At 46.7% G+C, this 13,360-nt stretch overlaps 1 protein-coding gene across 3 annotated transcripts in view; it reads left to right on the forward strand.

Moving 5' to 3' along the window:
* LOC106590623 (tRNA (guanine(26)-N(2))-dimethyltransferase) overlaps window positions 1–13,255 on the forward strand; it is an 18,341-nt gene extending 5,086 nt beyond the window's left edge. Inside the window, exons 1-17 of one of the 3 annotated variants that reach the window (XM_045708297.1) lie at window positions 216–413; window positions 861–915; window positions 1,215–1,601; window positions 3,746–3,935; window positions 4,389–4,576; window positions 6,101–6,216; window positions 6,339–6,451; window positions 6,693–6,841; window positions 6,965–7,048; window positions 7,136–7,205; window positions 7,303–7,437; window positions 8,100–8,185; window positions 8,268–8,376; window positions 8,483–8,559; window positions 8,722–8,841; window positions 11,621–11,738; window positions 12,764–13,255. In XM_045708297.1, the coding sequence (XP_045564253.1) occupies window positions 1,231–1,601; window positions 3,746–3,935; window positions 4,389–4,576; window positions 6,101–6,216; window positions 6,339–6,451; window positions 6,693–6,841; window positions 6,965–7,048; window positions 7,136–7,205; window positions 7,303–7,437; window positions 8,100–8,185; window positions 8,268–8,376; window positions 8,483–8,559; window positions 8,722–8,841; window positions 11,621–11,738; window positions 12,764–12,832 (1,995 nt within the window). In that variant the 5' untranslated portion in view covers window positions 216–413; window positions 861–915; window positions 1,215–1,230 and the 3' untranslated portion in view covers window positions 12,833–13,255. Of the gene's footprint in view, window positions 1–215; window positions 414–860; window positions 916–1,214; window positions 1,602–3,745; window positions 3,936–4,388; window positions 4,577–6,100; window positions 6,217–6,338; window positions 6,452–6,692; window positions 6,842–6,964; window positions 7,049–7,135; window positions 7,206–7,302; window positions 7,438–8,099; window positions 8,186–8,267; window positions 8,377–8,482; window positions 8,560–8,721; window positions 8,842–11,620; window positions 11,739–12,763 lie in introns of those variants that run through there. The other 2 variants (XM_045708293.1, XM_045708291.1) reach the window with 2 other exon arrangements.
* Window positions 13,256–13,360: the final 105 nt, after the last annotated feature.

The raw sequence follows: 13,360 nt of genomic DNA on the forward strand, positions 1-13,360 counted from the left end.
AGGACTAAATAGATTTACATAGTGGAGTAGGGTGGTGATATTTTAAAATAATTTGTATTTTTTAGTGAGTGTAGTGTTACATGGTAGGGTATTTGTATATAGATTTTTTTCAAGCAAAGTATAAGCGAGTTGTAATCCAGTCTAGTAGGTGGCGGTAATGCAACATGTATTGGATACTAACCGCAGTAAAACCTCAGCGAAGAAGAAGAATTCGAAACGCGTTTTTACCTTTTTCTGTTTGGTTCTGCGGTTTTCTGTAGTTGTGGTCCATGCGTGTCTGCATCCATGTGTTAACTTGAGTTTTGCAACAAATAGCTAGTGAGTTATTACCGTTGTCATACAGTAAATATCCAAAATCATCAAATACAGCTACATTTTAAGTTGTCATCTTGGGAAAGTGCGCCACAGATAAGGTAATCGTTTTTATCTTACTTGATAGCTAAGTACCGGTAGCTAGCTAGTTAGCGCTTAGGCTCATTTCAATGCAGTCAGTTAGCTAACATTGTGAACTTAGCCGGTGTCAGCATGTCAAAATTGCAAGTGTTTTATCATAACCTTTATGGTGTGAATGTTCAATGTTAGTTAGATTGCTGGTGTCTTTTTTTCTCTCTGACAAAACAAGCTCTGACTACTTTGAAGGGGGTGCGCCCTGGTTTATGTAGCTAGCTTGCTGCCTTAGCAAGCTGCTCTGACTTCAGCTCAGGCATCAGTAACGTTATAGATCATCTTTGCTTAAAGCCATGGTTTAGCTAACAGTCTTTGTCCAACAGCTCATTTTCTGTGTGTGTTGTCAGTTCATGCTCTAGTCTAAACTGTGGAGGAAGAGCCCTAAGTCTAACCAATATCTGTTTTTCCAACAGCACTGTGTAACCTAGCCCGATATGGTCCTTAAGGAGACCTATGTTATTTTCAGAGGTATAATTTACCGGCTCTGACAGCCAAATACTCCATCTAAACGTGAATCGATTCTCAATTGCAATATGCTTCTAGAAACATAAAACCCATGACTTTCATATGACATCAAAATAATTAAACAAATGCAAAATATACACTTACTGTACACTGCAAGCCGAGCATCTGGTCTCTTAACAAAAGTCCCCCAGACAGTAGATGCCTTCGTCTGATGACTCTTATGTGTAATGGAACTGATAGTCATGACCAATGGCTGTGTGACCACTGTTACCATTATAACACAATGTTGTCATTTCCTCCAGGACTGAGAAGTGCCCTATGCTGATCATCACTGCTCGGCTACTCCCCCTCTTACCTGGACCCTTCACCCACCAGAGGATTCTAAGGACAGTTGGCAGTGTTGCCTACAGGGGACTGAGAACCATGGAGCCCCTCAGGGCCCCTCAGGATCCGCAAGTTAACACCACCCTGTCTGGGGTAGACACCAAGCCTCAGCCCCTTACCTCTGGAGCCCCAATGGAGGGCTTGAACCCAACTCCAGCTGCCTCAACACCTGACCAGGAGATGCCCCCGACAACGGGGTTGTTGCCAGGGGAGACAGTTGTCAGGGAGGGCAAGGCGGCCATATTGTTTCCCAGTGCCAACGAGGTGTTTTACAACCCTGTGCAGGAGTTCAACAGAGATCTGACGTGAGTTTGACTGATGGGGCGTATTCACTAGGAAGTAAACGAAACAGAGGGACCTACCTGAATTTGTCCAATAGAAACTCTCATACAGTTTGCTTTGTTGTGCACTTACGAATACACCCCTAACGGTCCTTTATCCCTTAGCTGGCCCAACGTTCAGCTCAAGGCTGCGTTTTCAACATACACCTTATCCCTGGACATATTATGGGATATATGCATACATTATCCTATGGGTCTGTAAACCTTCAGTTGAAGAAACTGTATTCAACATGGCTTATGTAGAGCTGAATCTGCGAAGAAAGTATATCTATGGTCAGAGCCATGTATTTACACTGAACAAAAATATAAACGCAACATGCAACAATTTCAAAGATTTTACTGAGTTACCGTTCATATAAGGAAATCTGTCAATTGAAATAAATGAATTAGGCACCAGTCTATGGATTCCACATGACTGGGAATACAGATATACATCTGTTGGTCACAGATACCTTAAAAAAAAAAAGGTAGGGGCGTGGATCAGGAAACCAGTCAGTATCTGGTGTAACCATTTGCCTCATGCAGCGCGACACATCTCCTTCACATAGAGTTGATCATGCTGTTGATTGTGGCCTGTGGAATGTTGTCCCACTCCTCTTCAATAGCTGTGTGAAGTTTCTGGATATTGGTGGGAACTGGAACACGTTGTCATATACATCGATCCAGAGTATCCCAAACATGCTTAATGGGTGACATGTCTGGTGAGTATGCAGGCCATGGAAGAACTGGGACATTTTCAGCTTCCAGGAATTGTGTACAGATCCATGCGACATGGGGCCGTGCATTATCATGCTGAAACATGAGGTGATGGCGGGGGATGAATGGCACGACAATCAACCTCAGGATCTCATCACGGTATCTCTGTGCATCCAAACTGCCATCAATAAAATGCAATTGTGTTTGTTTTCTGTACCTTATGCCTGTCCATACCATAACCCCACCACCACCATGGGCCACTCTGTTCAAAACGTTGACATCAGCAAACTGCTCGCCCACACAACACCATACATGCTGTCTGCCATCTGCCCGGTACAGTTGAAACCGGGATTCATCTGTGAAGAGCACACTTCTCCAGCGTGCCAGTGGCCATCGAAGGGGGGCATGTGCCCACTGAAGTTGGTTATAATGCTGAACTGCAGTCAGGTCAAGACCCTGGTGAGGACGACCAGCACGCAGATGAGCTTCCCTGAGACTGTTTCTGACAGTTTGTGCAGAAATTCTTTGGTTGTGCAAATCCACAGTTTCATCAGCTGTCCGGGTGGCTGGTCTCAGACGACCCCGCTGGTGAAGAAGCCAGATGTGGAGGTCCTGGGCTGGTTACACGTGGTCTGCGGTTGTGAGGCCGGTTGGAAGTACTGCCAAATTCTCTAAAATGATGTTGGATACAGCTTCTGGTAGAGAAATGAACAGTCAATTCTCTGGCAACAGCTCTGGTGGACATTCCTGCAGTCAGCATGCCCATTAGCACGCTCCCTCAACATGAGATGTCTGTGGCATTACTGTGTGACAAAACTGCACATTTTAGAGTGGCCTTTTATTGTCCCCAGCACAAGGCCTGTGTAATGATCATGCTGTTTAATCAGCTTCTTGATATGTCACCTGTCTGGTGGAGGGATTATCTTGGAAAAGGATGGTACAGGGATGTAAACAAATTTGTGCTCAATTTGAGAAATAAGCTTTTTGTGCGTATGGAACATTTTTGGGATCTTTTATTTCAGCTCATGAAACATGGGACCAACACTTTTACATATATTTTTGTTCAGTGTAGATAAAATAAATTAGTGGCACAGCGGTCTAAGGCATTGCATCACAGTGCTAGTAGGCGTCACTACAGACCTGGGTTCGATCCCGGGCTGTATCACAACCGTCTGTGATCGGGAGTCCCGTAGGGCGGCGCACAATTGGCCCAGCGTCGTCTGGGTTAGAGGAGGGTTTGACCGGAGGGGCTTTACATGTAGGCCGTCATTAATTAAGAATTAGTTCTTAACTGACTTGCCTAGTTAATTGAAGGTAAAATGTATATGGCTCAGGCTATGGTAGCTAGCTGGTTGTTCATCACAGGTATACCCGTTTCATCTCATGTCTCCGTCTTGGCCCCTTCTCTCCAGGTGTGCGGTGGTTACAGAGTTTGCCCGGGAGCAGATGGCCCGGAGGGGGGTGAAGGTGGTAGTGCCAGGGGAGAAGGAGAGGGTGGTGGTCAATCTAGCTGATGAGAAGAAAGAGGAGACAGAGATGCAGACAGGGGAGAAAGGAGGAGAGGAGCCGGTCGTAACTGCTTCAGTGGGGGAGCGCTGTAAGGTATGAAAAAGCGTGTGTGTGTATGCTTGCATCCATGTTCTAACCCTACCATTCTCCTCTCTCCACAATGATCTGCCAGTGTGTTGGTATTCTAACCCTACCATTCTCCTCTCTCCACAATGATCTGCCAGTGTGTTGGTATTCTAACCCTACCATTCTCCTCTCTCCACAATGGTCTGCCAGTGTGTTTGTGTTGGTATTCTAACCCTACCATTCTCCTCTCTCCACAATGATCTGCCAGTGTGTTGGTATTCTAACCCTACCATTCTCCTCTCTCCACAATGATCTGCCAGTGTGTTGGTATTCTAACCCTACCATTCTCCTCTCTCCACAATGGTCTGCCAGTGTGTTTGTGTTGGTATTCTAACCCTACCATTCTCCTCTCTCCACAATGGTCTGCCAGTGTGTGTGTGTTGGTATTCTAACCCTACCGTTCTCCTCTCCTCCATCCAGAATGGTCTGCGTGTGTTGGAGGGTCTGGCAGCGTCTGGCCTACGCTCTGTGAGGTTTGCTCTGGAGGTGCCTGGTCTACGTAGCATCACGGCTAACGACTTCTCAGCCAAGGCTGCTGCCCTCATCGCCCGCAATGCCCAGCACAACGGGGTCACACACCTACTGCAGGCCAGCCAGAGAGACGCCAGGTTGGTCTCTCTCTCCTTCATTTATCTCATTCTTTTCTTCTCTTATTTTATTTTTTATCTGTGCTTGCTCTCTCACTCACTCAGACAGTTTGACTTTGAGAAGACTATCACTCTCCATTTATCTTTTCTTCTCTCTCCCTCTTTACCTCTTTCGATCCTACCCTCTGTCTCTTCCCCCATCATGTTAATCCCTCCCTGTCTCTTCCCCCCATCGTGTTAATCCCTCCCTGTCTCTTCCCCCCATCGTGTTAATCCCTCCCTGTCTCGTTCCTCCATCGTGTTAATCCCTCCCTGTCTCGTTCCTCCATCGTGTTAATCCCTCCCTGTCTCGTTCCCCCATCGTGTTAATCCCTCCCTGTCTCGTTCCTCCATCGTGTCAATCCCTCCCTGTCTCGTTCCTCCATCGTGTTAATCCCTCCCTGTCTCTTCCCCCCATCGTGTTAATCCCTCCCTGTCTCGTTCCTCCATCGTGTTAATCCCTCCCTGTCTCGTTCCTCCATCGTGTTAATCCCTCCCTGTCTCGTTCCTCCATCGTGTTAATCCCTCCCTGTCTCGTTCCTCCATCGTGTTAATCCCTCCCTGTCTCGTTCCTCCATCGTGTCAATCCCTCCCTGTCTCGTTCCTCCATCGTGTCAATCCCTCCCTGTCTCGTTCCTCCATCGTGTCAATCCCTCCCTGTCTCGTTCCTCCATCGTGTCAATCCCTCCCTGTCTCGTTCCTCCATCGTGTCAATCCCTCCCTGTCTCGTTCCTCCATCGTGTCAATCCCTCCCTGTCTCGTTCCTCCATCGTGTCAATCCCTCCCTGTCTCGTTCCTCCATCGTGTCAATCCCTCCCTGTCTCGTTCCTCCATCGTGTCAATCCCTCCCTGTCTCGTTCCTCCATCGTGTCAATCCCTCCCTGTCTCGTTCCTCCATCGTGTCAATCCCTCCCTGTCTCGTTCCTCCATCGTGTCAATCCCTCCCTGTCTCGTTCCTCCATCGTGTCAATCCCTCCCTGTCTCGTTCCTCCATCGTGTCAATCCCTCCCTGTCTCGTTCCTCCATCGTGTTAATCCCTCCCTGTCTCGTTCCTCCATCGTGTCAATCCCTCCCTGTCTCGTTCCTCCATCGTGTCAATCCCTCCCTGTCTCGTTCCTCCATCGTGTCAATCCCTCCCTGTCTCGTTCCTCCATCGTGTCAATCCCTCCCTGTCTCGTTCCTCCATCGTGTCAATCCCTCCCTGTCTCGTTCCTCCATCGTGTCAATCCCTCCCTGTCTCGTTCCTCCATCGTGTCAATCCCTCCCTGTCTCGTTCCTCCATCGTGTCAATCCCTCCCTGTCTCGTTCCTCCATCGTGTCAATCCCTCCCTGTCTCGTTCCTCCATCGTGTCAATCCCTCCCTGTCTCGTTCCTCCATCGTGTCAATCCCTCCCTGTCTCGTTCCTCCATCGTGTCAATCCCTCCCTGTCTCGTTCCTCCATCGTGTCAATCCCTCCCTGTCTCGTTCCTCCATCGTGTCAATCCCTCCCTGTCTCGTTCCTCCAGCATGCTGATGTATGAGATGCGGGGGAAGAAGGACCGCTATGATGTCATAGACCTGGACCCCTACGGAAGCCCCGCCCCATTCCTGGATGCCGCCGTCCAGGCCGTCGGTGAAGGAGGTCCGTAGATGTCCGTCAGTTATTCCCTCTGCTTAACTTAACATGTTTCTGTGTCAGCGACAGATACATTGAGTGCGTTTTCCAGTGTGGTTTTACTAAAAACGTCTCTGACTCTCCCCCAGGTCTGTTGTGTGTGACGTGTACTGACATGGCTGTGATGGCTGGTAACAGTGGGGAGACCTGCTACAGCAAATACGGCTCTGTCTCCATCAAAGCCAAGTACTGTCATGAGATGGTGAGGAACGCTGGGCTAAACTGTATTCCAGCAGCGTGTATTTTCAACTAAAACTGGATGCAAGGAAAAACCTTGTTGGAACAATACGTGTGTAGTAGAAGGAACATTTAGGGAAATTGTGTGAATATATTTTGAATAGAAGTTTGAGAGTTTAGCCCCTGCTCTGTAGCTTGTCTCATAACTCTCCTTCTCCACCTTCCCTCTCTCCCTCGCCACCCCCCTCTTCTCCCTCCTCCCCCAGGCTCTGCGTATCATCCTGCATAGTCTGGACCAGAGAGCTGGTGTGTACCAGCGCTACATCCATCCCCTGCTCTGTGTCAGTGTGGACTTCTACATACGAGTGTTTGTCAGGGTACACACTGGACAGGCCATGGTCAAAAACTCAGCAAGGTATGGACACACACACACCGTAACACACTACTTTATCTAGACATAAAGTCTTCATAACGGACTTTTAAAGTTGTTATTCTGAAGATATGATGCCATTACACCTGATATTGTGTTGTGTTTCAGTAAACAAGTGTTGGTGTATAACTGTGTAGGCTGTGGCTCGTTCCACTTCCAACGACTGGGCAAGAGGACGACTCAGGGAACACAGTAAGACACTATTTCTCTAAATGGGTTATTCCTGTCGAGTTGGAGAACTTGTGTGTGTTAATGTTTCTCTCTCTGTGTGTGTTTCAGTATAAAGTACTCTGCAGCCACTGGACCGCCGGTCGGAGCAGAGTGTGAACACTGTGGACACAGACACCAGGTGAGGACACACACGCACACACACACTCTCTCAAACACACTTTCTCTTACTTTCTCACGCATTCTCTCCGACACCGTCTCTCCCTCCTCCTCTGTAGCTGGGTGGTCCTATCTGGGGTGAGGCCCTCCATGATGTGAGCTTCGTTCAGAAGGTTCTATCTGCCGTGTCTGGGAACCCGTCCCGCTTTGGAACCGCCCGTCGCATAGAGGGCATGCTCAGCATGGTCACAGAGGTGAGAGGTTAGGGGTCATAGAGGGCATGCTCAGCATGGTCACAGAGGTGAGAGGTTAGGGGTCATAGAGGGCATGCTCAGCATGGTCACAGAGGTGAGAGGTTAGGGGTCATAGAGGGCATGCTCAGCATGGTCACAGAGGTGAGAGGTTAGGGGTCATAGAGGGCATGCTCAGCATGGTCACAGAGGTGAGAGGTTAGGGGTCATAGAGGGCATGCTCAGCATGGTCACAGAGGTGAGAGGTTAGGGGTCATAGAGGGCATGGTCACAGAGGTGAGAGGTTAGGGGTCATAGAGGGAATGCTCAGCATGGTCACAGAGGTGAGCGGTTAGGGGTCAAAGGTCTACAAGAAGCAGTCTGAAATACACTATATTACATGGAATAAGACATGGGGGGGCCTTTTCTCAACTGCATGCTGCTCTCCTCCTCAAAACCCATTGGAGGAGAAGGTCAGAGGTGAGGGACATCTGTCTTTCTCCTCCAATGGGTTTTGAGAAGGAGGTGGTGAGTATGCAGTTGAGATTCTTCCGTTGATGCTGATCTGAGGTTAGTTTGGGGTTCTCACTCTTAATGGTAGGATTGGGAGAAAGGGTCAGCTGATCTGAGGTCTGTCTAAGATGAGCCAGGTGTCCAAACTTTAACTGTTGTCTGTGTGTGTCCAGGAGCTGGAGGATGTGCCTCTGTACTACACAGTGGACAACCTGAGCAGCACTGTACACTGCAGCACCCCCCCTCTGCTCCAATTCAGGTCAGACCTACTCTCCCCCTCATATAAGACTGTCTTGTCTGATTACAGAAAATACAATCTTTCTTTCTTTCTTTCCCCCCAGGTCGGCTCTGCTTCATGCAGGCCACAGGGTGTCTTTGTCTCATGCCTGTAAGAACGCTCTAAAGACGGACGCTCCTCCCAGGGTCCTCTGGGACGTCATGCGATGCTGGGTAAGACGCAATGCACCATGGGAACCATTTCAATACGGGATGAAAGTGAAAGTCCCAGTCCAGGTGTAGATTTGACTGTATGTGGTGGTTATCTTGTATCCTGCAGGAAAAGTCCAATCCAGTGAAGAGAGACAGACTGTCAGAGAGCAGCCCTGCTCACCACATCCTCAGTACTGAACCCATGTAAGTCTGGGACTGAACCAACTGCCTGGGAGATGAAGATCAGTACAGTTTAACATAGAGATGGTATAATATAGTGATGAATATTAGGAAAAGGTAGGTGTATTGAAAACAAACACTGACATGCACAAGCCATCATGTCCTGTCTCTCTCCTCTCTCTCTAGTCTACAGGCGTGTTTTGATGTGAGGGAGGATGCCAATCCCCAGTCCCGCCGTCGCCACCTTACCCGCTTCCAGGAAAACCCTGAGCCTTTCTGGGGGCCCAAGGCCCGCGCCAATGCTGGGTAGGATACACTTATTAGTACTAACCCCGTCCTTGACCCCTAACCCTAACCCTCAGGCCAGCTGGGGGCCCAAGGCCCGCGCCAATGCTGGGTAGGATACACTTATTAGTACTAACCCCGTCCTTGACCCCTAACCCTAAACCTCAGGCCAGCTGGGGGCCCAAGGCCCGCGCCAAGACTGGGTACGGACCCTCAGACACTAATTAATACTAACCCCGTCCCTAACCCTTGACCCTTCAGTGGTCTATGGCACTGCATTGCAGTACTAGAGGCATCACTACAGGCCCGGGTTTGAACCCGGTCACCAGGTGTACGGTGTTTCCTCCGACACATTGGTGCGGCTGGCTTCCGGGTTAAGCAAGCAGTGTGTCAAGAAGCAGTGCGGCTTGGCAGGGTCGTTTCGGGAGGCGCATGGGTCTCGACCTTCGCCTCTCCCGAGTCCGTAGGGGAGTTGCAGCGATGAGACAATTGGGTACCACGAAATTTGGGAGAAAAAGGGGTAAAAAATAAATAATAATAACCTTCAACTCTCCCACCCTGAAACCTAAACCTCAGGCCAGCTGGGGGCCCAAGGCCCGCGTCAAGGCTGGGTACGGACCCTCAGACACTACTTAATGATGATCTCAACATGAAGTTAGCTAAATAAACATTTCTACAGTATTGGTTTAAACCTCTCCCCATTGTTTCTTTCTGTCTCTATCTCTCCACCTGCCTCTTACTGTGTTCTTCCCTATATTCTCTCTCTTCTTTCTGTCTCTATCTCTCCACCTGCCTCTTACTGTGTTCTTCCCTATATTATCTCTCTTCTTTCTGTCTCTATCTCTCCACCTGCCTCTTACTGTGTTCTTCCCTATATTCTCTCTCTTCTTTCTGTCTCTATCTCTCCACCTGCCTCTTACTGTGTTCTTCCCTATATTATCTCTCTTCTTTCTGTCTCTATCTCTCCACCTGCCTCTTACTGTGTTCTTCCCTATATTCTCTCTCTTCTTTCTGTCTCTATCTCTCCACCTGCCTCTTACTGTGTTCTTCCCTATATTATCTCTCTTCTTTCTGTCTTTATCTCTCCACCTGCCTCTTACTGTGTTCTTCCCTATATTCTCTCTCTTCTTTCTGTCTCTATCTCTCCACCTGCCTCTTACTGTGTTCTTCCCTATATTATCTCTCTTCTTTCTGTCTCTATCTCTCCACCTGCCTCTTACTGTGTTCTTCCCTATATTCTCTCTCTTCTTTCTGTCTCTATCTCTCCACCTGCCTCTTACTGTGTTCTTCCCTATATTCTCTCTCTTCTTTCTGTCTCTATCTCTCCACCTGCCTCTTACTGTGTTCTTCCCTATATTATCTCTCTTCTTTCTGTCTCTATCTCTCCACCTGCCTCTTACTGTGTTCTTCCCTATATTCTCTCTCTTCTTTCTGTCTCTATCTCTCCACCTGCCTCTTACTGTGTTCTTCCCTATATTATCTCTCTTCTTTCTGTCTCTATCTCTCCACCTGCCTCTTACTGTGTTCTTCCCTATATTCTCTCTCTGCTTTCTGTCTCTATCTCTCCACCTGCCTCTTACTGTGTTCTTCCCTATATTATCTCTCTTCTTTCTGTCTCTATCTCTCCACCTGCCTCTTACTGTGTTCTTCCCTATATTATCTCTCTTCTTTCTGTCTCTATCTCTCCACCTGCCTCTTACTGTGTTCTTCCCTATATTCTCTCTCTTCTTTCTGTCTCTATCTCTCCACCTGCCTCTTACTGTGTTCTTCCCTATATTCTCTCTCTGCTTTCTGTCTTTCAACATATGTTTACATTGCCAAAGGAAGTGAAATAGATATACAAAAGTGAAATAAACAATAAAAAGTGAACAGTAAACATTACACTCACACAAGTTCCAATATAATAGAGACATTTCAAATGTCATATTATGTCTATATACGGTGTTGTAACGATGTACAAATAGTTAAAGTACCAAAGGGAAAATAAGTAAATATGAGTTGTATTTACAATGGTGTTTGTTCTTCACTGGTTGCCCTTTTCTTGTGGCAACAGGTCACACATCTTGCTACTCTGAGGGCACACTGTGGTATTTCACCCAGTAGATATGGGAGTTTATCAAAATTGGATTTTGTGGATCTGTGTAATCTGAGGGAAATATGTGTCTCTAATATGGTCATACATTTGGCAGGAGGTTAGGAAGTGCAGCTCAGTTTCCACCTCATTTTGTGGGCAGTGTTCACATAGCCTGTCTTCTCTTGAGAGCCAGGTCTGCCTACGGCGGCCTTTCTCAATAGCAAGGCTATGCTCACTGAGTCTGTACATAGTCAAAGCTTTCCTTAAGTTTGTGTCAGTCACAGTGGTAATGAATTCTGCCACTGTGTACTCTCTGTTTAGGGCCAAATAGCATTCTAGTTTGCTCTGTTTTTGTAAATTCTTTCCAATGTGTCAAGTAATTCTCTTTTTGTTTTCTAATGATTTGATTGGGTCTAATTGTGTTGCTGTCCTGGGGCTCTGTGGGGTCTGTTTGTGTTTATGAACAGAGCCCCAGGACCAGCTTGCTTAGGGGACTCTTCTCCAGGTTCATCTCTCTGTAGGTGTTGGCTTTGTTCTGGAAGGTTTGGAAATCGCTTCCTTTTAGGTTGTTGTAGAATTTAACGTCTCTTTTCTGGATTTTAATAATTAGCTGGTATCAGCTTTATTCTGCTCTGCATGCATTATTTGGTGTTTAACGTTGTACACGGAGGATATTTCTGCAGAATTCTGCATGCAGAGTCTCAATTTGGTGTCTCTGTCTCCTAGTGGTGGAGGTATCTCATCAGACCTGGAGGACAGGAGGAAACAGGGTCAAAACAAGAGGAAGAACCAGATCACAGACGCCACCCAGCTTAAGAGCTTCCCCTGCAAGAGGTTCAGGAAGGTATGGGAACACTATATTCCTCACCACACCCTCTAACTCTAGGCATTGCATTACACAAGATTCAGGAAGTCACAAGAGCTTCCCTTGCAAGAGGTTCAGAAAGGTCCCCACAATAACCACATAGACATAGTAGAATTATAAGGCAGCGTTTACACAGGCAGCCAAATGCTGATCTTTTTACACTAATTGGTATTTTGACCAATCAGACCAGCTCAAAAACAAAAAAAAGATCTGATGTGAAAAGATCTGATTTGATTTGTCAAAAAGGCTATTAGTATAGAAAATCTCAGAATTGGGCTGCATGTGTAGAGGCAGCCACAGTAATGTTTCACAGGAGCGTTTCTCTTTGGTGAAATGTTCTGAAGGGTGTGAGCACACTCTGTTCTTTTCATAATAACACTGTCGGCATAGTAACCGTACACTACCAGAGAACAAGGTGTTCTATCTCCCCAGCAACAGACAGTGGCTCATTAATTTTGAATCATCATAACACTTCAGCTATTATTACAGATACATTTTCCACACAATAATAAACTTTCTAAACTGGCATTGTTAAATACTCGTTATTGGCTTGAAGGGCATTCCAGAGCTTGCAATATTTCCCTATAACGCTCGGTAGAATTTAAGGGCTATACATATTTTGTTTGAGCTCCTTTTTAAAGTAAGTCTAATTGGAAAAAGTATTGGTATTGTTTTAATTAGATTTTCATAATAGCTAAGACTGATGGTTGGGTTGGCTACAGTAGTTGCCTTGGTAACCAAGCAATCTAGTTAACTTGCTAGCTACTTCAGTGGATGTTGAACACATTTCTAGCAGCAAATATGTTAAATTCTAGCCTTGGTATGAAAGGGATAATCCACTCTGGGCGTTCTGTGGAAAATGATGCAATGCCAGTTTCACTCCGCTGGTGTGTAGTCGAACATCTTCCATGGCATTCATTATTTTCTATAGGACACACAGCCCCTTATTATGTCTTACATATACGTTTTTCCCGTTCTCTCCCCCTCGTTCCCTCTCTCTCCAGGGGAAATGCACACACGGTGAAAAATGCTGTTACTCCCATGACCTGCAACAGACTGACAAGATGGAGTGATGATGGAGCGATTCCTTCCTCCTCTCTCTTCTTCCCTCCCACTCAGTATCCTCATGTCCAGCTCTGCAGAATATGTCCACTGTAAGGTATACTGGACACAATCATGACTAAGCAACCAGGTGAAACTCCAGGCCCCAGACATAACTAACTTTGAAATCTGGTTATGACTCTGGGGTAAAGTTTCCCCCTTGGTACAAATCTAGGATCAGCTTCCCCTCCCCCAATCCTCTACATTACCATTAGTGGGGAGACTGCAAAACTGACCCCAGATCAGCATCTATGGGCAACTTCACTCCACAACATTATGGGATGTCTAGTTAGCCCTGTATTGGAAATACACATACTGGCTTCATACTGAAGAGAAGCATCAATTATGTTTTATTTATGACTGTTGTGACAGTCTAATAAAAGTCTTTATGGCAAGTGTGGAGAAGTCATTTGTTCTGGTGAAAAATAGCTTTTACTGATAAATTACACAACAGCGGTTATAAAAATTAACCATGTACATATTATAGTACAATCATGGAT

Source organism: Salmo salar, chromosome ssa02 (assembly GCF_905237065.1).
Source record: "Salmo salar chromosome ssa02, Ssal_v3.1, whole genome shotgun sequence".
Lineage (NCBI taxonomy): Eukaryota > Metazoa > Chordata > Actinopteri > Salmoniformes > Salmonidae > Salmo > Salmo salar.